Here is a 23,463-nt window from a genome sequence, read left to right on the forward strand (position 1 = left end):
TCAGGGCAAGCGGCGTGGCCCAACCCACAGCCTCCTGCTGGCAAAGCAACCCGCCAGTTAAGCACCGACGAGCCCTTTACGGCCAATCACAGGAGACGGTAACTGCTGGCTGCCCGCGGGAGGAAGCGGTGCCAAGCACAGGCCGACAAGGACGACAACTAATAGATCATCACACTGAGGGGATGAGGTGAAGTGCTCTTTACTCTTCCTCTTAAAGGGTCAGTTCACCCAAATCACAAAATAAACTCATTTTCTATTACAGTTTGTAGCCTTTTAGACCGTTCTGCGGGATATTCAGATTCCTGCCTCCAAATTAATACAACGGGGGTGAATGGGATTTTGTTTCTGGTGCTTTTTAGATTTTGAGTGAACTGACCCTTTAAAGTGTGAGTGCGCAGTTAAAACTTTGTGTGCAAGCACAGACTTAATTCTCTCACTCACTATAGAGGCTTAAAGGCCTGTAAACCGGTCAGAGAAGACAGTAGTGGACAAGGAAAAGTGACCCAAATCAAGACATTCCAGGGAGCAACCTCACCTCTCGCCGGGTCCCTTTAGAAAACGGTTCTGCTTTCCCAAAAAGGGTCAGAGTTCAGAGGCCAAACCTCCAGAGAGAAGAGCAAAGTGGGGGAGACAAGGGGACCAATGGAAAGAAAAAGAGCTACCATGTGGGTCAGCCAATAGGAGTGTCTGGAAGTGTCCTGAGAAAAAAGCCGTGGTTGTGTTTGTTTAACTTTTCTTGTGTGCGTCCCTTGGGACTGTGGTCGGTCGGTGGTTTGGTTGGCCCGGCAGTACTGTAACCCCCCCTCCTGAAAAACCCATCCAACGCTGGCACATGCACACAGGATCTGTGCCGCAGAAACATACACACAGACATGCGGCCACAACAGAGCCGTGAAGCAGAAGTAAGGGGATTTCCTGTGTTTGAGGGGCGACTACTGGTCCTCATACTGGAGCTGGATCATATAACCCCAAATCTCTGTCTCTGTCCACACAGACAGAGTGGGGGAGGAAGAGGGGAGGATTTTGACTGTCTCTCTGACTTTACAGCCCTAAGGGCTGGAGGGGGGACACAGATGACAGGTGACGTCTGGTGTTGTGGCTTTATCCCAAACATATCAGCACCATCAGAGACATGCAAAACACTTGATTCCTATCAGTAAATATGGTTTGAATAACGGCACAAAATGAAAACAACTTTTTCTTATGGGGCTAGGCCATCACACAACATTAACGTTTATCAATATTCAGTGGAATCATATCTTGATGATTTGAGCTTAGTATAGTGGTTGAAATGTGAAATGTTTTGATATGTTGATACAATATTGGATTTTCGGTACTGATATCAAACAATACTTGATGTCTTACCTTGATGGATATGAATGTTTCTCTGCCATTTTTTTATTTTAACAAAAGAAGCCAAACTTCTTAAACTCAAATGTTGACTAAACACAAGCAGCTGTTTAAGAACTTTCCCTCCATAAATTCTTCCATCCTCCTTAAATTAACAAAGTTTTGAAATAAATCAAGGACTATCTGATCAAACAACGTGTGAATCTGGACAGATATGCAATGCCAGCTTTTGATACGTAATAAGTATTGAGGTTTGATATCCAGCCCAAGTGATTGTATGATCATATTGTGTTGTTAAAATTGTTTTTTGTCAAAATAAATGATTGAAAGCAAATTGTATAAAAATGACAACAATTCAAACATCCTACAAAATGCAACCACGTGAATAACAGATACAGACAGAAATGCGGTTTAGTGTTAAAACAGAATGCTACGTGTTCAGACTGGCATAACATTCATATGGAAATTAGGCTACTTAGAGGTTATGTATAGCAACAAAACAGAAAACTAAGACAGCAGAATAACGCTAAGATTTCTCCCATCAGTGTCTATACTTGCAGCTGCTCATAGGGGCTCAAAACTAATTATTTCAGTGTTGTAAGGTGAATTAATACATGCAAGCTCTTGGGTATTTAGATCTGAAGCATGATATGATCACAGGTGTCTTTATTACCTCAACTGGATTGATTTAATGTGATGTTGTTGATGATATTATTCTTATAAAGTGTTAAAGCTGCAGTAGGTAAGATTGTGAAGAGCCAGTACAAAATTTGAACATCGACAACTTCTCAGTCCCTCCCCCCTTTCTGCTGCAGCCCAAACCGTCTCCTAAGCCCCTCCCACACAACAGAGTTTGACAGAACTGCCGGCATGTCAGACAACATGTTCAATAACTAAACACCAACACAACGTAAACTTTACTCACCAACAGTAAAACGATGCTAACTAGCAGGCTACCGTTAGCCATTTCAGCATCATATCAGACCGACCACTGTGCTAATGTTACTATCATCCTCACCAATGTAGCTTTGTGGACTTTTGACTACTAATAACCAAGTGAAAGATAAATCATTCATGGTAATTATGTTACCTGTTGAGAGGAAATGTGGCTACATCTGCATCATTCTTCAGATCTTTAAAATCCTGCAGCCACGCCACCTCTGAAAAGCCACTCCATTATTCACGGAGTTTGGGGAAACCTTTCTGCAGCTCATGCGCGAGGAAGGGGGGAAGGGAGAACGCTATATATGCGTGTGCGTGAGCAGTGATTGACAGGCAGATAGACCCCCCCTGTGGCCCTGATTGGAGAAAATCGACCGGGAGCGGTGGAATTTTGCCAATGGCATTACAGGCTGTAGGAGGTGCCAGAGGAGCTGTCTTTTTTTTTTTACATAATTCATGTAGTTCTACTGGAACATAGGGTCAGTTTCAGCAAATATGACAGAAAGTTAGTTTTATAAGACTTACCTACTGCATCTTTAACTGGGGTTAATGTTGGTGATGGGCAGTGGATATAACACATGCATTTGGTGTGGGAGACCTGGTTTCGATTTCCACTGCGATACATCTACCAATGTGTCCCTGAGCAAAACACTTAACCCTTAGTTGCTCCAGAGGCGTGCGACCTCTGACATATATATAGCAATTGTACGTCGCTTTGGATAAACGCGTCAGCTAAATGACATGTAATGTTAATTAACAGCAAAATAGGGACAATGTACCAAATCTACACTTGAGAAGCAGAAAATTATCGTGGCCAAAAATCACCAAAACGTGTCTACATTTAGGGTTCAAGGTTCAGCTCAAATGTATCTTTTTTATGATTTCATCAAAAGACAACAGTCAGGACCAAACGGGCATACGGAGTGTGAGGGCGAAGGAGGCAGTGAAGGGGCCGCCGGGACGGGGACCCAACACATTCCAGGCCGGAGCCCAGGAAATGACACAGCTGTCCCTGCACTGACGAGAAATGACAGGACTGGACAACACACTCAGGAATGTGTGTGTCTCTCTTTCTCTCTCTCTCCCTCCCTCCCTCTCTCTCTCTCGTGTCTGGTCTTATTGTCTCCTGTCTTTGTGAAAACATTTGCTATCTGCACTGAGAGAATTTATCAAAACACTTAGATCCATCTGGCTGCCTGTCTTTCACACAGATTTCCTCTGACTCGTCTCTTTCTCGCTCTGTTTGATGTGTAAACAAACACACTCCCTTAGGTTCGACCAGCTGACCCGGATCCACGGTAAAAACTCATCACATGTGCGACACGCATCACCGAACACAGGCACACGACTCCACCGTGCTGCATCTGCTCATGCAACGAAAAGCAACATTTAAAAGACTACGGGGAATTTCTACGTGGAATTTCTCACGTGTGCGTGCAGACACACTACTTAAACACACGGCGCATACAAACCAGCCCATTGTCGCCTCGGTGCTAGAATGAAACACAAGGCTGTAACTTCTGCCTCTCTACGTCTGTGGTCTACCACATGGGATCATGGGATCATGGGATCCCGGGGGCCAAATAAAAAATTAGTGCAGCTACAACATAAAGGCAAACGTTGGCAAGAATCTGCCCTATTTTATGCTCATCTGGTTTGAAACCTGCTTTATAAGTTTCTTCACTTTGAGGAAATAAAACATTTCCAGGAGTTTCCTCTCTTAACGTTGAGCCACTTTGTTTTTTTCCCCACTTTGTTCTTTGGTCTATTTTCCACAGATGCTCTCAGTTGCATCTCCATCTGAATTAAATTTCTTGTCACACAGCGCAAAATGTTGCATTAAATAAAAGTTCATACTTGTTGATGTAGAAGAACCTGTATGGTACTCTTCAAAATCATTAAACTGCATCATTTGAAGTATGGAAACAAAAACACATTTAGTAATAATGATTTCCAGTTACTAATAGAAAATGTGGATTGGTTACTGACAGTTCGGACAGTTATTAAGTTCAATATTAATAAGCTGATACAGAATATTTATATGATAATGTTAGATTTATATTTTCACTAAGAGGATTCTTTCCAAACTTAAAGCTACTTCAGGTGAAATAAAATGGGAAAGCAGTGACTTAAGGGTTAAAATCAGAAAATGCAAATTATACCATTTGGGGCTCACAGGACAAAATCTTACCAATATGTTGGTCTGTAGCCTGTTACATTTCAAGAGTCCATGACATTAAATCTCTCTCGCATGCAGACTTTTGTCCCTGAGCCTTTCCTGCAGCTGAAACGTGGATAACCAACTTTATCCAGCGACTTTAAAGCTGCAACCTGCACGAACCTGCTGACTCCCCGACTTCCCACCCGCACCTAACCTCACGGAAAATATTAGTCAGGTAAGGTATGGAGGATTAAAACTTACCCTGTGCTGCTGAGTGCTCCACAAGCCACTCACTGTAGATTAATTGAAGTCCAACATGATCTGCTCCTTTGCTCTACTTTCTCCATCTACGGTTTCCTCTTGGTGGCCTGGGTTAGATTCCAGACTGGACCAGAGACGTGGGACCGAGCCTCTGCCCTCTGTGTTTCCCTTCAAAAACTGCTGGCTCTGTGGCTAACTCACAGACGTCCTGGTTCCAAATCCTACCCTCAAACTTTGTTGCATATCAAGCTTTTTTCTCTCTGTGGGTCATTACCACATCTCACTGCCTTCAGCTGAGTAATAAGCTACAGCAAATAGATAAGACCAAAACAGGATAACACAAACAAGCTTAAACAAATAACATGCCAGAATAATGAGTACAAAGACCAAGAGAGAGCTGTGGATGTTAGAGCAGTAATGTTGGGCATAAAAAGAGAATGTGTGGAAGAAAAACCCTTATTTACCTGAGTGAGAGCCCCACCCACGTCAGAGTGTGTGTGTGTGTGTGTGTGTGTGTGTATTTCCTGGGGCGAGGCAGGTGTGCTTGTTAAAAGCCCAGAGGAGGGGAAGATGGTCTGCTGAAACAGTATGCATGGCAACGGAACACATAATTTCTCTTAGGATTCTGTCTCTGTTTCTCTCTGCTCATAATAAGCTTACTTCCTATCGATTCTTTCTCCTTTTCTTTTCTAATCAAAACCCAACCGTTTATTGTTTTCCTAAGCGTGTGACATTGGTCACCGTCGTGTCTTTGTCGTTTATTTGTGTTACTAAAGCCTTTCCCAATGTTCTTTTCCTAAACCTAACCTTTTTTTCTACACGCGTTCTCGCGATAGTACGGCACGTTCTCGCAATAAGACGCGTGTATGTTTACATCGGCTGTATACAGCGTAGACATACACGTGGATAGCTCAAAATGCGTACAGATAACACGCCATTTGGCTACAGGAAAGTGGCATGTATGTTTACGCAAAATCATGATGCCATATTTTGCTAAAAAAAACCCTGTAAGACTGTGTCTCTTTTAAAGCTGGTGAGACCTGCCCTTTAAGGCTGAATGCTCAATAGCTCAATTGTTGATTTGTATTGAAAACATTTCTTTCACTTAAAAAAAATAAGCAAATAATACTAAAATAACCAACATGGAGATTTTTGCTGTGTAGGTGGAAGAGCATTCTGCAACAGCTGGGGTATGTGAGTGTGTGTGGGAGGATCCCATTAATGTGAGAACATATTTGACCTTATAGCTTGAATCAAACTGCTACAGATTGTGGGTCAGACTGCACCAGTGTGCCCCAGAACGCCTTCATTACACACACACACACACACACACACACGCACGCACGCACACACACACGCACGCACACACACACACACACACACACACACACGCGATGTTACACACACACACACACACACACACACACACACACACCTGGGACCCAGCAGATCTCTGCTTTCAGTATGAACATGTCTGGGAGGCATTATTAGTATTTAGTATTCTAGGAGAGTCAAATGCTGTGTGAGAGTCTGGATATCTGTGGAATAGTATTTGGTTGCATAAAGTGTGTTGTGAGTGTAAGTGAGTTAGTGTGTGTGTGTGTGTGTGTGTGTGTGTGTGTGTGTGTGTGTGTGTGTGTGTGTGTGTGTGTGTGTGTGAGAGTGTATATAAGTGCAGAAGATAAGGGGAGAGCAGACAAAGGAAAGGTGTGGCTACATATCTAAAGCCACATTTAACAAATTCTCCTCTCAATGAATGTGAGCTAGATATATACTATATAACAAAATATTTCCTAATTCCCAAATCTTGAGTTAGATTGCATCAATTTAACCATGGACAGCACGTTATTGGCTGCAGTAAGACTGGAGTTCTTTTTGAAGTTTGAGAAGCTAAGTTTCTTACTTTCCTCTTCGATCTGTGAACATGCCTTGCTGATGCTCATCCAATACAAGAAACACGGGATCCCATTTCCTGGCATGCAGGGTGCTCTCTCAGTTGTTATCATGGTCCGTTATCATCATGGTAGCCACGTTATTTGGCTGTTCAACAAGTTCAACGTAGCCAGCATGCAAAGTAAACGGACATCTACCGGCCTTTAAAACGCAGAAGTACAACAGGGGCAGCCCCTAGGCAAGTCCCTATGTCATGTTAGGGTAAGTTGGCATGGCAAGTTGATAAGCAGTGTCAAGCAGTGTGACTTTGACATGTCATGTAAAACACGGTTATTAAACTACTACAGAATTGCATAAAAAGAAATCATAAAAAATGGCATGTCAAAGTGTAGATGAAGCTGTGTTCCTGTGTTTCTGATTATCATACAAATAGACTCCTGGTTCTTTGGGGAACAAGATCGCTGGCTCATGAAACGACAGGAACAGAGGGAGGAGAGTGATTATTATTACAGTGGGAGCCCGGAGGCAAACCACAACATTCACTCTGGATACCAGGGGAGCAGGTGGAGGTGGGGTTACAGAGAGACAGGCTGGTAGAGGGTGAAACAGGTGGAGGGCCAGGTGTTGTTGGTAGCTGAGGAGAAGAACATCTCTCCTCCTCTACCGGAGGCCAACAGGGAACCTGCTCAGACAGGAGAGTCAACATATTGGGGCTTGGGGCATGTGTGTGTCTGTCTGTGTGTCTGTGTGTGTGTGTGTGTGTGTGTGTGTCAACTTGTTTCTGTTCTGTTGCAGGTGGGACTAAAAATCACAGATGATTTCCAGTTTTATCAACATCCATTGTACTTGCAGTTGTATAGTGATTCCACATAATGGGGGCAGACAAAATAATCTGAACATGTATCATAATAATAATACAATTTAAGAAAGTCAAAGGTCAGGACTTTAACTTTGAAGTAACTAACATGGGTCCTCTACAGTTAGCCTACACACCAGTTGGGTTAATAACTATGGCTGAAAAAATGACTTTTGGAATTCAAGTAATTTGCAGGGAAAAAAAAAATCTTTGATTCAAACTATCTGCCTTGAGACTTGGCTTTATCATTGGACTAAAATACCGATAAGAAATTAAAATACAATTCAGGAAGGACGGTTTAAGCAATAAATCTATGAGTTTGAGTTTATCAGGTGCCAAAAGACTGCACAATGGCTTAATAGCGGGCGAAGGGATTTTACAATTCTGGAAAATGATCACAGCAGAATTACACAATTCACATTACAACGTAATCTACCAGGAATGTGGTGCTTGCATGTATTTGATTGGCCAATGCAGAAGGTTGTCGAATGACACCGGGCTGCGGTAAATGTTGAACTAGTTTCAGTTTTTTTTTTTTTTTGCCAGAGGATCATTGAACTAAATAAGGAGGCTGGGTTTTATATGCAGTGCTAATGGACTTAAAAGACTAGTGTTGTGAGGCTTAGTACCACAAAGGCAAGGCATGGCAAGTTTACTTAGGTTTATTTGCCTTTGAAACACCAAGGCAATTTAAAGGACTTTACAAAAGGCTATTAAATCTAGAATTAAAAGATAACGAGAAGGACAATTAAAGGAATTAGAGTGAGTGACAGCTGTCTTAGTGTTTTAACAGGCCCCTGCTGATGGAAGGTGTATCTGTCAGTGGAACAATACTGTTTATACTGTAAGAAAGCGTGTCTTGTCTTTGGTATATTCTGTGTTGTTTCATGACATTAAGTAATTCTGCTGTTTTCTCTTTAATGTGTTGTACTGACATCTCTGGTACAACAAATTAATGATGATTGGACTCCTTGGAGCTCGATTGCGTGTCTCATGTTGATTTAAAACCTCTTGTGTCAAGCTGCTTATTGTCAGACCTCTTGATAATGATTGGAATCAGCCTTTACCCAACATGACCCACCTTTGTTACAGTGCTACTTGCATTTACATGGTTAGGTCTATCGCCTTGAGGTTGTGTGTTCATTTTTCACATGGTTAGTGCTACACGTTGGCCAAACCAAATGGACTGTTTACTAGGATTGTAACAATACAATGATCTGGATCGATATATCACTTCAGTCCTCAATGATCCAATATTATAGACTGGGTAAACCCAGCCCGATCTGCCGGCGATTTGATTTCGCCATGCAGCTCAGGCTGGAAACCTTTACATTTTTCTATCCTGCTTCCATTACAAATTTGCGGGGACCAATCACAAACTGGCTTATCCACCTGGCGCGCTGACGATAGAGAAGCGAACAAGCCGCTTCTTGTTTACATTCAACATGGCGGCCACCGAAGCGCAGCAACCCGTTGATGCCGCTGTCGCTGCTACGTCACCCGGATCGGTGGTCTGATTGGTTGAAGGACTATCCAATTGCATACGGTCATTTAAACTATGCCCGTTGATCACGCCTCTTGTGCAGTAGAAATACAGACTCCCCAGACTAATGTTCAATCTTACAAGATTGAGCTTGGTCTGGTGATAGCCAGACTACCAATATTATCGATACAAAATGAAAATATTGATACATATCGTCATCTTTAAGATTTTGAAATTCCCATTTATATTTATTCTTTTTATTAAAAAGAGTAGTTTGTTTTTAATTTAAATGTCTGGAAGAGCTTAGTAATGAAATTGTCCAATCATATTTTAGTTAGCTTTTTGTAAATATATATAAATGTAACTGACTGCGTCAATTGGGCTTATGTATGGTCTGGAATGTATGGTCTGGTATCGGTCGCAGGCCCCTGAATTAAATCAAATCCAAATTGTATCGTAGCAGACTTTGTGATATCAGTAAATATTGTATTGTTGTCCTAAGAATCAATATAATATTGTATCTTTGATTAACACCCCTTCTGTTAATATATATATTATATATGCTATAATTCATTATCTTGCTTGTTTTTTTTCATGCAGCACATTCTTCTTTTCTTCAAACTTCTTCTGAAAGAGTCCTGGTCCTGCCAGTACTGGCTGTACCAGCAAGTAAATTTATAGAACAGGGAAATAAACCATTAACACAAATGTGTAAAACATTACTAGGATCCTTTATCACCCTGCCGCCTCGTTTTCATGTGAAAGCATCAGTCAGCAGCCTGAAACTGAGTAGTTTATGTTGTGCTCTCTTCTCTTCTCTGTGTCACATTCTCATTTGGAAAAAAAAAATTATATCTTCAACGCCTCAGCAAGAAGGGAGGGGATGTGGGGGGTGGGTGGGTGTCTCTTTAACACTCACCGCTACAGTGGTTTCACACCACAGAGACATCTCCTTTGTCTGCTTTAACAAAGAGAATTCAAATCTGAAGACAGGCGGTTATGGATTGCTTCCTCTTTCTCCTGCCGCAGAGATAAATGACAGGGATAAGCATGCTCTCACACACACACACACACACACACATTCACACATACACAGATCTCCTGGTCTCTATTGTTTCTACTTATTTACTCTGCCTCGCACGGCCTGTTGTCCCATGAGTCAGTGTGATCTGCAGCTGGTTTCCACCAATTGCTTTACATACATTTGACAGTTGGTAAAACTAGTTCTTGCACTTCCAACAGGAGCTGCAGATCAGCAGCGCTGATCAGCGTGAGCGGTCACAGATGGTAGGGCTGCTTGATTATGAAAAAAAAAAATTACAATCACGATTTGTTTGGTCTATATTGAAATCATGATTATTTAGCACGAATACTGATTGACTTTTGGAAAGATGTTGCAATCATGAAACATGAAACAGTTAAACAATTTAACTGTGAAAACACTTTGAACTGTGAAATTTCCCTAAATACTTTTCCTATTGAACTGTTTTTCTCCCATTCAGAACACAAGACAAAATAAGAGTATACTCTTATTGCACAGCCCTATGAGATGCTGCTCAACGCTGCGTTTTTCTAGTTGCATCCTTTGTGCTCCTCATTAGTGCAGGTTTGGTCTGATCGGGAGGGTTTTAGCGTGAAGGCCTAACAGTTTTAGGAACGCTCTTAACTGTGAACCTCGACCCTTTTGAAGCCTGTGACCTCCTCGTCCAGGGGTCACGAGGTTTTTGCCCCAATGCCACGGAGAAACCTAACACCTTTCCCCCACCCCCACACTTCCCCACCAGCTCTGAGAGGCTCGGCTACATCCCAAACCAGAAGACTTTAAAGTAGGGGTGGGGGGGAATCGATACAGCATAGTATCGCAATGTTTTCCGTGGCAATACTGTATCGATACACAGACCCCAAGTATCAATCTATTATTATATGTTTGTCTGCTTGACAATCCCATTTGCAGCAATAAAATTGAAGTGAGATGAACAAACCGAGAAATGTATCTTTTTAGATAAAAACAGATGTTGACTAAATTTCCTTTTGGGGACATCATTTGAAATTGGGAAAAATTTGAAGTTGGAAAAAAATCGCAATAAAATCGTATTGTGACGTAAGTATCGGGATAATTTCGTATCATGAGGCCTCAGGTGATTCCCACCCCTACTTTAAACTATAGCAGGTTTATAGATGGGTCACACACACACACACCCAGAGAGCAAATACAGACCGCACACACCTCTGAGCATAGAACCTCTGACACTCCTGAACCACAAAATGTAGGAAACATGCAGAGAAAGGTGCTCACCCTCCTCCGCCTCCCCAAACTGCACCATTAACCCCCGTCTCATGTATTAAATTAGTCTCATCTTTTACAACAGAAAACCAGTCACCCTTCTTTACCCTCCAGCTGCACTTGCTTCCGCTTGTTATGCTAATGCATTTTTTATCTGCCGCTTCCACCTCTCCTAATTAATCCCAAAGTAAAAGCAGGGAGCACATTGATCAGACATTCCTTCAGGGGGGGAGGAGGTGTGGTTGGGAGGAGGGGAGTCACCTCATCCCCTCTTAAATGTTAAAACTCTTTCCTTGCCCTTCTCTTTAATCGTATGAAAGAAATAATGAAGCTGACTGAAGATCATGAAAGAAGAAATGGGAAGTTTGTGGAGAAAGCACAACATCGGCCTACTTGGTCAATTAAACCTCACACGGGAACATGAAGGCAAAAAAAAATCCAACGGGAAAAAAAAAGAAAAAAAAAAAGAAGAAGAGGAATCCCCCAACTTTTATCATTTAATGGCTTTCCAGTTTCTTCCACTCGCTGCAGTCTCTAATCAAAACAAGCGAGAGGAAAATGACAGGTGAGAGGAGAGACAAAGTCCTGCATGGTAAGAGAGAAGGAAAGAGGGTGAGAGGAACGTTGAGTCCAGGGACAGTTTGTGTTAAGCCCCACCTAAGGGCTGGCGGAGTTTAATGTGAAGGACTGAGGGTACAAGGCAGCGAGAGGGCAAAGGTCAAAAGTCTGGAGGACAGGAAATTAGCCACACCTGAGGATTTACGGAAAAAGGCAGTTTGAAGCACTCGAGACTACAACAAAACACGCCAGCATGTCTGTCTGTGTGTGATCGGTTTCAAACCGATAGAAGACTTCAAAGCTTTTGTTTCACATGTCAAATATTTCTGGTCCTAAAGCACAAGAAACTGGTACATTTCTTTTCAATAAAAGATTCCATGTTGGTGATATACTGAGGAGACCAGTCATTCCTTTGTCTCACCCAGCCTCACTCATTTATTTATTCTTCCAACCACCAGTCCATCTTCATATCAAGCTTATCCCCCCACCCCTTCTCTCTCTCTCTCTCTCTCTCTCTCTCTCTCTCTCTCTCTCTCTCTCTCTCTCTTTCTTTTCTTCCCAACCATCCATCTCCATCTTGCAACATGGTGGGGCTTTGCTTGGCCTTCATCCATTTCCATCTGTCAATTAGCCAGGAACCAAACCCCTCTCCATCTCTGGGACAGGACAAAGACGGCAGCATTACACAGAATCCCTCACGCTGACACGGGGCGCTCTGGAAAGTCCCACTGATACACAAATACTTCATCTTCTCACTTTATTACATGCTGTGGCCTATATATCCAAGATAATACCAACAGAAATGCACGTGGCTCACTGCTGTTCTCCAACATTTCGGATCAGTCGGTGAGTTAGCAGTGTGGTGTATTGTACAAAGCTCAGTTACATCACATTCTGTAGTAATGGTACAAGTCTGAGCAAAACCTCTGCAATACCATTCTGTGAAACAGAGAGATACATATTATTTTATCAAGATATTAAGCAATAGACAGGATATGGTGGCATTTTGGCAGTTTCTCAGTTTTCCATTTATTTCAATGCTCTATACACCGCCTGCTCAAGATATTGTGTGTTAGCTCCATCTTATGTGCAAGTCTGCGATATTAAACCTTTTCATGACTTCCATCAAACACACCATTTCAAACCCCCCAAGTGTGTCAACCAAGGCAGATGGCACTCAAGGAAGACTCAACAGAATTTAAACTTCCAGGAGACAAGACAGTGTGATAAAAAATAAAACTTTCTTTTTTCTCCACTGACGGGAGCAGAAAACAGACAGGAAGCATTACAACCACCTGATATGCCTACAACGTCATTGGATAACAATATTTACTGTCTATGCCTAAACTCCCACAACTGAACAAACACACCGAGTTCAGCATGTTTAATAGGAGGAGAATAAAGGTATTCTGGGAACTGTAGGTAACCAGTAGAAGTACTGTAGTTCAATACATTGGAATCTGGTGTGTTTAAAATGGCAAAAACTGCAATTCCCATTGAAGGTGAACTGGTAAAAAAAAGCTCAGTAGAAATTGACATTTGCTGTATCTTTGCAGGCTCGCAGTGCCTGCGCACTGAAAGGAAGGCATCAAATGACACGTGTGCCTGTTACTCTTCTGCATTACAAAATAATAAAGACGGAGCAAACGTGAACTTCAAGAGACAATTTTTTATCTGAGTGTGGACCAGTTTACTTTCAAAATTGAATTAGTAGCGATTAGGCAAAGCAAGCTGAGGGAAATTGGTTACTGCAAAAAGTAAACTGCAACACCGAATCAAAAGATTACTCCTGAAATGAACTGAACATCACAGATGGGTCATTTCAAAGTGTAAGAGAATAAGCAGGTGAAATTTCCCTTTAGGATGTTTCTGACTTACCTGTCAGCATCTCCCTGTCCTGACGACGTTTTTCGGTGGAGTGTCTCTCGGACGGCGGCCATGCTATCGGGCAGGCGGTTCAGGCGCCGCGTGTACAGACCCAAACCTCCGTCAGTCATATAACTGCAAAACACAACAAAGCACGTTAGATATCGTCCCCATAAAGCAATTCTAAGGCACACAATGAAAGGGCTCAGAGAGGATGATTTGAAGTTGTGCAGTACCACACTTTGTCAGAGTTAACACACTCTTCTTTTACTTCTTCTCAGAGCTGCTTTAGTTGTGTATAGATCAGGAGGAACCCACATCCATCTAGTTTTCCAGTCGAAGCAAAGCTCTCATTAATCAGGGCCAAACGTTTGGCAAAGAACTCCCTAACAAACACCGAAGACAGCAAACTATCGGACTGAGGACACATTTCTCTCATGTGGCCAGTGGTAAACAACAGTGGTCTGTAGAAGAAGTGGCCGCTCAGTAGACAGAGGACGAGTCTGTTCTTTATTCCCACAACGAGGATATCGCCATTCATCACATCTAATCCGGGCTGAGATATTATGATTGACTGAGTAGCTGAACATTATAAAAAAATAAAAATAAAAAAAGAAGCTAAAAATACACTGTATATGTATAAGTGCAGGCTAAGCAGGCTCCCCTTCATTTCATAACGGAAAATTACATTTGAATGAACTTGATTTATTGGTTGTTGGAGTCAGAGACTGGCCGTTAGCAGCAGTTACAGTCTGAAGCAGATGCTGAGGCCCTGAACACTTAAAACAAACATTCCCATTCAAACTAAAACAACACCAACTAATTCCCCAAACATTTACTCGTGGAGGAGATTCCTAATGGAACTAAATATTGACTCATTTAACCCAGGTGTAATTTAATGAAATGTTTGCTGATTTAAAGTTGAGGCTGGACCGTTCAGTCGGTGAATGCTTTCTGTGTGGGGCTGTGATGACTCAGTTTTGGCAGTTGAGCGATTAGAAAAATAAGCCCAGCGAGAGTTCAACCACTAAAACCCTTTCTGTGTTATCTCTGTGTGGATCTCAGCAAGAGGCAAATGAGCGCACACACACGCACACACATTTATACCTACATGTATATACAGTATACACAGAGTACAGTGTTTCTTATACACAGAGCTCCTTTGTGTGACATGCAGTCAAACTGAATCAGCATCTGAGCTGCAAGACAGAAACGGCAACGGCAACCAGAAGTCACTCAGCAGAGAGCAAACCTGTGTAGATGCTGAACAAACTGCGGCCTTTACAATGTTTACAGCTGCAAGTATGATTATGAATTTTGCAACGTTGCAGTAATTGTGTTTTTTCTTGGCCACTTGGGCACACAAAACAAGCTGCTAGATGTTTAATTTCTTCACCAGCTAGTTGTTCAGTGGGTCTGTCTGCGAGTTTTTTTTGTTTTACTCAACACAGCTGCTGCTGGAAATAAGGTTGATGAGAGCCGAGTCTGCAGGCAGGAAAACTAAAACACTGCGCTGAAAGAGCCTAATACGTCCTGCAGAGCTGCGGGGAACTGCAGCGATGGGTAACAATTCACTGTGGTGATAGAAAACAGATATGAGGCACACTGGGACTGATTTGTTGTACCCGACAGCATGTGCATACAGTTTCAGCAGCAAACCTGAAAGTACCAGATGTTGTACTTTGTCACCAGAACATGAATGCAGTAGAAGGATTGTGCCCACTCTCTCAGGTCATCTGGTAGCCGTCTGCTAACCATTACCCAGAGTCCAAACTAACCAAGGAGATTCAGCATTTTTGTTACCATACACCAAAGAGCTGGGACAAACATCAAGTAGAAAGAGGACATGCCTGATTTGGACTAACTTTAAATCCAGATTAGTATTCTCAGCTGCTTTTATGAACCACAGGTATTCATCAGTTAGTACCAAAATTGTTTCTATCATTTATTTGCGTTCTTATGTCTTATGTTGTATTTATTATATGTTTTTGAAGGTATTATGTCAAGCATTTGAAATTGCATTTAAGATAAGAAATCATGAATCCTGACTACCACTAAAGCTAAATCAAACGATCCGTGGACCACCAAGTATCGGACAAATCAATACCTCTTTTTTTTTAAGATTCACACAATCAATCAGACAGAGGAAGCAATGAAAACATAATTGTAAACTGCGCTTATATAAGACTTGTTGTGAAGCAGATTTTCACAATAACAGAGACAATGTAGATTGGTGAACAATGGTGGGATACAACTCTGACAGAGGATCCACTCTGAGGGGGGGTTAGCTGCCATTTATGGGAAGCATCCATCATCCCAAAGCAAAGTCACCTTGAAGATGGTCAGTCAGTCAAGTCAATTACATATTCATTCTTCACACTAATGAGTAACTGAGACTCCCTGTCCAGTTGCAGATGCCTGTTAACCTGTAACCTTCTGCAGCAGGAGAAACGTGTCCAAACAAGAGAGTTCATGGGCTGAACTGGAGCAGCCAGGTAGAGTTTACACAGCCAGGCGTGCAACTAACAGAAGCAAACGTTCTTGAGTAAATGAACCTGCAGAAATATTTGACTTACTAAAAGAATGCACGCACTGTGGTATTGACAGGAGGGAATTCACAAACTGTCACGCTCTTGATAAAAAAACAACAATCGCCTCTAGAGCTTCTGATGTTTTGTCTAGATAGTTTGAAACACTCTGACGTACCTTTCTGCCTCAAACATGGTAACACGGTCAGTCCGAAGCAAAATAAACACGTCCAGGTGAGGGTTGATCCCCTTTTGATAAAAATCTCCTGATCAAAGGTGTCCGTTTTCAACCGTCTGGCTACTGTCTGTTATCAGTGCGAGAGATCTGCTGTTGTGTGAATAATTTCACCAGGTGAGAGCGTGTTTGGTCATGGTGATATCAGAAGTGAGTGAGCGGTATCACTGAACTCTCCGCGTATAGATTATGTGTCCATGTGCAGCCTGAGCGTGTGTGAGAGTGTGTGTGTTGCTCTGTGGGAGCTCAGTGTTGGTATGCAGCGTCTCTCTCCTCAGCTCCACACGTCTTCCCCCCCCTGGCAGGAGGTTGGGTCTGTCTGCGAAAGGTGGAGGAGGAATGGGAGGGAAAGGGGAGGAAGGGAGGGTAGGGGGAGGGCAGAGGGGCAACATACCCCCCAGCCGAGGAGGTGGTGAGGGAAGAGGGGGGGGGGTCTTGTCTCAAAGGGCCAGGGAAGCCAAAAGAAAAAAAATAGAGGTGGGGGGTTGGAGATTGGAGAAAACTGATGCAGATACTAAATGTGGTGTGATCAGTCATGTTGTCTGTGTTGTAGCACTCTAATAAATGGACTATCAGGACAGATAGATGCTTATCTGATCTCAGTGTACCATTAGACTGCTTCTTAATGTCTAGAGCTGCAACGGTTTGATTTTAATAACAATTCATCTCTTGTTTTTTGTTTGTTTGTTTGATTAAGCATTTTGTCTGTAGAATGTCAGAAAATAGTGAGAAATTAGCACTACTGTCCAGAGCTAAAGGTGACGTCTTGACATTGCTTGTTTTGTCCGGCCATTAGTCCAAAACCCAAAGATATGACATCAAAAATAAGTTTTACGCTGTCACTAATCCATGGTTCTATATTGTTCTGGGAGTTAAAGGGTCAGTTCAAAAAATAAATATCATATGCTGAGATACCTGTCTCTTAAAATTTCTATTTCCACCCCAAGGTGAATTGAATTGAATGTGGTGCTAACAGCTTTGAAAGAACAGAACAAGAAAAAGATTGATAAGGACTGTTTCTATAATAGAAAGTACTTCAGATGACAACTGCTCACAGGAATAACAAAGATATTACCTCTGGAAAGAAATGTTGCCATTAAATTCCATTCACCTCCATTGTATTGAGGTGAAGTAATGCATTAGAGAGACAGATATCTCAAAACCGGGACAAATATAACCAATATAAGGTGATATAAACTTGCTTTGTGATTTGTGTGACTCTTTAATTGACATTTAAGTGCAAGAAAACCATGAACTGGAGTCTACTGCTGCAATCTAAATGCCAGCTCCTCCTCTCTGGGTAAACATCCCAGAAGAACCAGTTAGTGGATGCTAACCGCTAAATGGCCTGAGGATAAGGAGAAGGGTGGGGGGAGGTCATCAGTCCTTGTCTGTGTTAGATGGTTAACCTAAATTCACAATTTCCTACTTTTGATAGACTAAATAATATATCAGTTATTCCAACGAATGAAAAATTGATCAGGAAAATAATCTATTATTGCAGCCCAAACAATATCAGATAAGAAAATCAGGAAATTATTTTTTAATTTGCCTTGCTTTCCTTTTTTCACAGGTCCGACACAGCCTGAATATCAAGTTTTCCGAGTGAGCGAATGGCTGTGCTCACCTGTTCCCATCACTCACCTGTCCAGGTGTGGCTGTGGCTTGGCCTTTGTCAGCTCAGCCACAGATTCAGACATATCAAGTACTTCAAGAGCACTTAGCTCCCTCGACTTGTACAGCTGCCTCAGGGCTGGTGAATCAGTGCAAACCCATGGGGGCCAGAGGAAGTAATTCTCACTCCAGGTTTTTAGAGATGTTTTTTTTTTTTTTTTTTTTTTATCATCTTGCTTCCCTGAGCTTTCAGGCTCTTTTCTACATTTGCATTCGTCTCAACTCAAGCAGCTCTGTTATCAGATCCTGGTATCGCTGTCTCTGGCTTTCACAGTTGGCACCATTTACAACTTTATCTGATATTAACGATGACAGCAGAGGTTTCTATTGCACAGTGGGGGAGCCAAGGTATGCAGCAGGCCTGTTACAACATGGACAGTGGTTTTGAGAGAGCAAATAAACAAGTTATCAGCGTATCAACATTACTGCGTCTGCAGACAAAGAGATGGGATACTTGTGGGATCTGAGCTGTACAGAATAAATGTTACTTAAATGCTACTGAGGCTAAACTGTGGGATATTATCCGGCACTCGGGTCACAGGCAGGAATAGTGAGCAAGCAAACACTACTGCCCTCTTGTGGCAAGCTTGTATTCAGACAACTCAGCCTATTGGGCCACATGGTCAACCATGACGTCCATTTTTCAACCAGCCAGAAAAACTTAACTATAAACACATGATGCTCGAATAATAGAAGCACAAGATAACATTTTACATTAACACTTTCATTACTTTATTTCCAATGAATTAGTAAACATTGTTATGGTAGTAGAGGAGGTGTAGAGGAGGTTTATAGTGGACATACATTTTTTGGCACGTCTACAAATACTGTATGTCACCCTGCAGATTTTTGAAAACAGAATCAGATACTATGTTAACTGGCTTATCATATTACAGAAGAACAATTTTAAGTTTTACTTTTCAAACAGAATCATAATAATCAGCTAGTGCCTCTCTCACTTGACCCCCCCAAAAGTTTGTTGGTAGGTGGCAACCTACCACCATTTCTTCAAGTATTGATTATTTTTATTAGCAATAAATTAAGTGATCCTTTATATTGATAGGGGAAGCACAAAACAGTGTAAAATGCCTGTCACAAATTCCCAGAGCCCAAAGTGACATCTTCAAATGTCAACACTTTGAAAAAATTCAAACCAATAATTGAAAAACAAGAGGGAATTCTATCTATAATGATAAAAAAAACACAGAAAAAGCAGCAAATCCTCACGCTGGAGAAGCTGGAAGCAGCAAATGTTTTGTCTTGCTAAATTAACAAAACTGTGTTTCTGTAGCTCGACTAATTGTTTCTGCATTAGCAATTTCAAAACCTGTTTGCTGCATTAAAAAGTCTCCAGTGTAATCCACTTACCCGCTTGCGACATCATCAGTGCGCGCAGCATTCTTGGTCAGCACGTCTCCATCGCTCATGTAACCAGTGACGTCCACGGCGATGCTGTCCAGGTCAACGTCCTCCCCGGCCCGGTCTCCGAGGTCCACGCTGCAGAGTGCTCCTCCCCTGCCAGCCAGCTGCCGCCGGAGGTGCCCAGGGTACAGGTAGCGCCCCCCCTGGCTGCCGGCCGCCCGGCCACCGTAACTGTTCCCCATGGAGGGTGCGTCGCCCGCCTGCAGACGAGGGCTGGACTGGCCCAGGCGCCATGAGGACAGGGAGGGACGGGACGAAGTGAGGCTGAGGATGCTCCGACTCCCTCCGCTGTTGTTGCTGCTGCCACTACCTCCACCTCCACCTCCACCGCTGCTGATGTCTGTGGTGACGCTGCCGTCGAAGGTGGTTTCCAAGGTGCTAGCAGAATGAGTGAGAGAGAGAGGAGAGAGAAGAGAGAGAGAGAGAGAGATGAGAGAATAAATGTGCAATCTGTGATCCACATGCAAACAAAAGGGAAGTCCCATTAAATCTGATGAGGTTCTATTCAAAGCCGCTTCCTTTGCAGTAGTAGAAAAGCCACGATACCGCTAATATGAGAATAAACTAAGCCTGAACTCCTCTGAATGCAGTTCTGAGCTAACAGTCATGGATGTCTTAATGACTCTGGATTACATCTCTACCTGTTGTTTTATTGTAACAGTCCAGATAAAATAAGTTCTCTCCAGTGAGAGATCACACATTTGGATCACCACAACACCCAGACCAATTGTTTCTTGGTTTTTGGGGTGTGTCACGCACGGTCGCTACTTATCAGCCCTTGCCTACCTTTTTTTTCCCCCGGCCGACTCAACATGTTGAATCGGCGTTGGAGATGTCAGTGAGAGGAATCTCACACAAAAGGCTCTTCTAATTTTTCATCTTTATCTTCATCTCATCTGATTATTCCAATACACATACTGTAGGGCTGTCAAAACAGGCCAAAATGCAACATGGCATCGTGACTTTGCGTAAACATACACGCCACTTTCCTAAAGCCAAATGGCGTGTTATCTGTACGCATTTAGAGCTTTCCACATGTATGTCTAGGCTGTATACAGCAGATGTAAACATAGCCAACACGTGGCGTCGCCACGTTGCATGTTATCGTGAGAACAACGTCACACACGTGTAAAAAAAAAAAAAAAAATGGTTGGGTTTAGGAAAAGAACACTGGGAAAGGCTTTAGTAACACAAAAAAGCGACAAAAACACAGAAAAAAACGCGCTTAGGAAAACAAACTGTTGGGTTTAGGAAAGAAACATTGGGCTTAAAAAATAAAAACAGCTGAAAATCGCCACACGCGGGACGCAATCCCGGCTCTCCTGGATGAAAGTCCTGTGTTTTACGCATCCGCCACCCCAACCAACCTCCTTCCACGGACCTACGCCCTTTTATGCTACTCGCTACGGTGAAAATTCACTCGCAATGTTTAGACAAAAAAAAATAAAAATAAAAGCATTTATTTATTTATTCATTAATTCATTCATTAATAACATGCATGAATGAAAAAAAAAGAACAGGAAGAAGAAAAAAATCTTATGGTACCTGTCACTTATTTGTGCACATCAAAAAAAAAATGGGAATATGTAGGTCAAGGGTGGGCGAATTGCATTGATAAACACGCTAAAAAGCGATCTTGATAATACGCCAAAATGGCATACGAATTGGCGTGTCATACATACGGCACTTCATGAGATCAGTCTGCCAAAATGAGGATTGAATGTTTCTTGTGTGGACAGCTCAAACTATCAGATGTCCACCAAATTCTACAGAAATCGGTTTAAAGAATCTTGAGCTATAGTACAGGCAAACAAACGGCATAATCTCCTCCTAGCCTAAACTAAATCGAGACAGCTGGGTCAGCACTGAGGCGCGAGGCCAGAGCAGAGGTCAAAATTCAGTGGGAGGGAATGTGATTAGAGCTAAACCTGAATCAAAGACGACATGAAAGACATGCCCTGCGATCAAAGCAAAAGATCCCTCAAAAGAAGGATGAGACGGGAACCAGAAGAAAAAAGGAGGTAATACCTGTAAACCTAGACAGACACAGTCTGCTGACCATGAGGCAGTTCAATCACTGACTCAAATCCCCAACAGTTATCCTGATTTGGCCTGTTTACCACTCAGCCGTGGCAGCCATTGTAAGGCGCTACACTTTGATGATCCCCAAACAGTAGAGTTTTTGTTTTCCACTGCAACACATTTCATAAACTTATATAATCTCTGAGCAGTGCTGAAATGACAAGGTGAAAAGAAAATGCTTTAGAAAAATCACTTTCATATTGACCATGATACATTACCAATACTTTTCAATTTAATCTTAGTGTTTTCTTAGTCTTTTTAAAGTAAAGCTTTGCTTTCCCAACTCAAAAAAACATGCAATACGCAGTGTTGGCAAAATATCCAGCGTAATTATTATACTTCCTTTTTTTTTGTTACCTACCGTACAGTTCTTCGAAGTTTTTCTACAAGTTTCCAGTAAACAATTTGGGATAGAAATAAAAGCAATCACTATGTTACTTAAATAGCTATAAAAGTGCCTAAAAAAGAAGTAAAATAGTTCAACAAGCTTGTTAAATTACTATTTTCCTCAAACAATCCTCAAACCAGAGCATGTTGGCTCAGTGGGGTTGCAGCACTGAATCACCATGAATGTATTTGATTTTTACCTGTGTGTGACCTGAGTTCCTCGCAAGCTGGACATGGTCTCCTCCAGGTTTTGCCGCAGGTCTGCTATGTTTTTGACTGTACGCAACCGCCTCGTCTCTGGGTCTTCACCTGAGTGAGACAAAAAAAAAAATAAAAAGCTCAGAAATATTTACCAGGAGCACAATAAGCCGAACAGAGACTTTACTGTAAGTGATCACCCACCTGAAAGGTCCTCGATGGAGAGCTGGCTGGCCTTGGTGAAGGAACCGTCTCCACCTCTTCCTCCTGAGCCGCTCTCAGTGTTTGCTGTTTCCTCGCCGTCTGTTTGGGATCTGGGAAAACAAATAGTTCGAGGGGATCAAAGGGGGTGGGGGGTGGAGGGTGGAGGGTATCATTGAATTCATCATCTGAATTATTGTGCATTTAGTGGGAATATTCAGCAAATTGTCACGAAAGAGGGATAAACCTGATTAAGAATTAAATCTGCTGTGTTTCAAGTCTTGTGACCGGAGTCCAAAATGAACGCCTGCTAAGCCCCAAATGCCAGGTTGTCTTTGAAGGAGAAATCAATACAGTTCACCCGCTGCACTGGCTGGTGCCTTGGTTGTATGCAGCCTTTGGTCTTTGCCTGATCCCAGACTTTGTCCTTAGGGACTACCGTATACTCTCTCTGAGTGTGAGCCAGTCAAAACCACTGACTGCCAGCGTGACAGCATGTCCACTGTTCATTTGACTTCTGGGTAGAGGTGCTCTAAGCAATGTTGGGTGAAGTCACTTCTTGTTGACGTTCAAAGTATTGCCAAACAAAACAGAGGCTAGCTCGCCCCTCCCTCCTCCTCATCCCGTTCCCTCCCCCTCCCTTCCGCACACTTAACCCCCCCAACCTCCAAATCCTTCTTGTTGGTTATTGGCTGAAACACTTTGTTTGTTATGTTTCGTAGTGCCGGTTGGCGCAGTTTTTGTTGTTGTTGCCGTGTCTACAGAGACCGCGTTTTTTTTACAGTGTGTTCAGGGGACAGGCAGCTAGCGGATAGTGAGGAGATGTTTGCTGTATGTGACAAAAAATGTTGTAGCCTAAAAAAACGTGTGACATTGCTTAGAGCACCTTTAAATGACATAATATTGGTTTAAACCAGGTTATTTTCTTTCACTCTCTTCCAGACAATGGTTTACTTCAGAGTCCATTGCACGTGTATACTTTGTATACACGTACAATGAAATCAATAGCTAATAAATAATAACTGCAAAACGCCAAAACAAAACCAGAACAAAAAGAAGCAGAAGGAAAAAAACAAAACGTC

At 42.4% G+C, this 23,463-nt stretch overlaps 1 protein-coding gene across 14 annotated transcripts in view; it reads right to left on the reverse strand.

The window, feature by feature from the left end:
• nav2a (neuron navigator 2a) overlaps positions 1-23,463 on the reverse strand; it is a 118,041-nt gene that overhangs the window by 36,959 nt on the left and 57,619 nt on the right. For all 14 annotated transcript variants that reach the window (XM_039794513.1, XM_039794502.1, XM_039794506.1 and 11 more), the window contains 4 exons: positions 22,385-22,494; positions 22,183-22,291; positions 19,460-19,891; positions 13,667-13,789 (listed from right to left, as the gene is read on the reverse strand). In XM_039794513.1, the coding sequence (XP_039650447.1) occupies positions 13,667-13,789; positions 19,460-19,891; positions 22,183-22,291; positions 22,385-22,494 (774 nt within the window). The remainder of the gene's footprint in view (positions 1-13,666; positions 13,790-19,459; positions 19,892-22,182; positions 22,292-22,384; positions 22,495-23,463) is intronic.

Source organism: Perca fluviatilis, chromosome 3 (genome assembly GCF_010015445.1).
Source record: "Perca fluviatilis chromosome 3, GENO_Pfluv_1.0, whole genome shotgun sequence".
Lineage (NCBI taxonomy): Eukaryota > Metazoa > Chordata > Actinopteri > Perciformes > Percidae > Perca > Perca fluviatilis.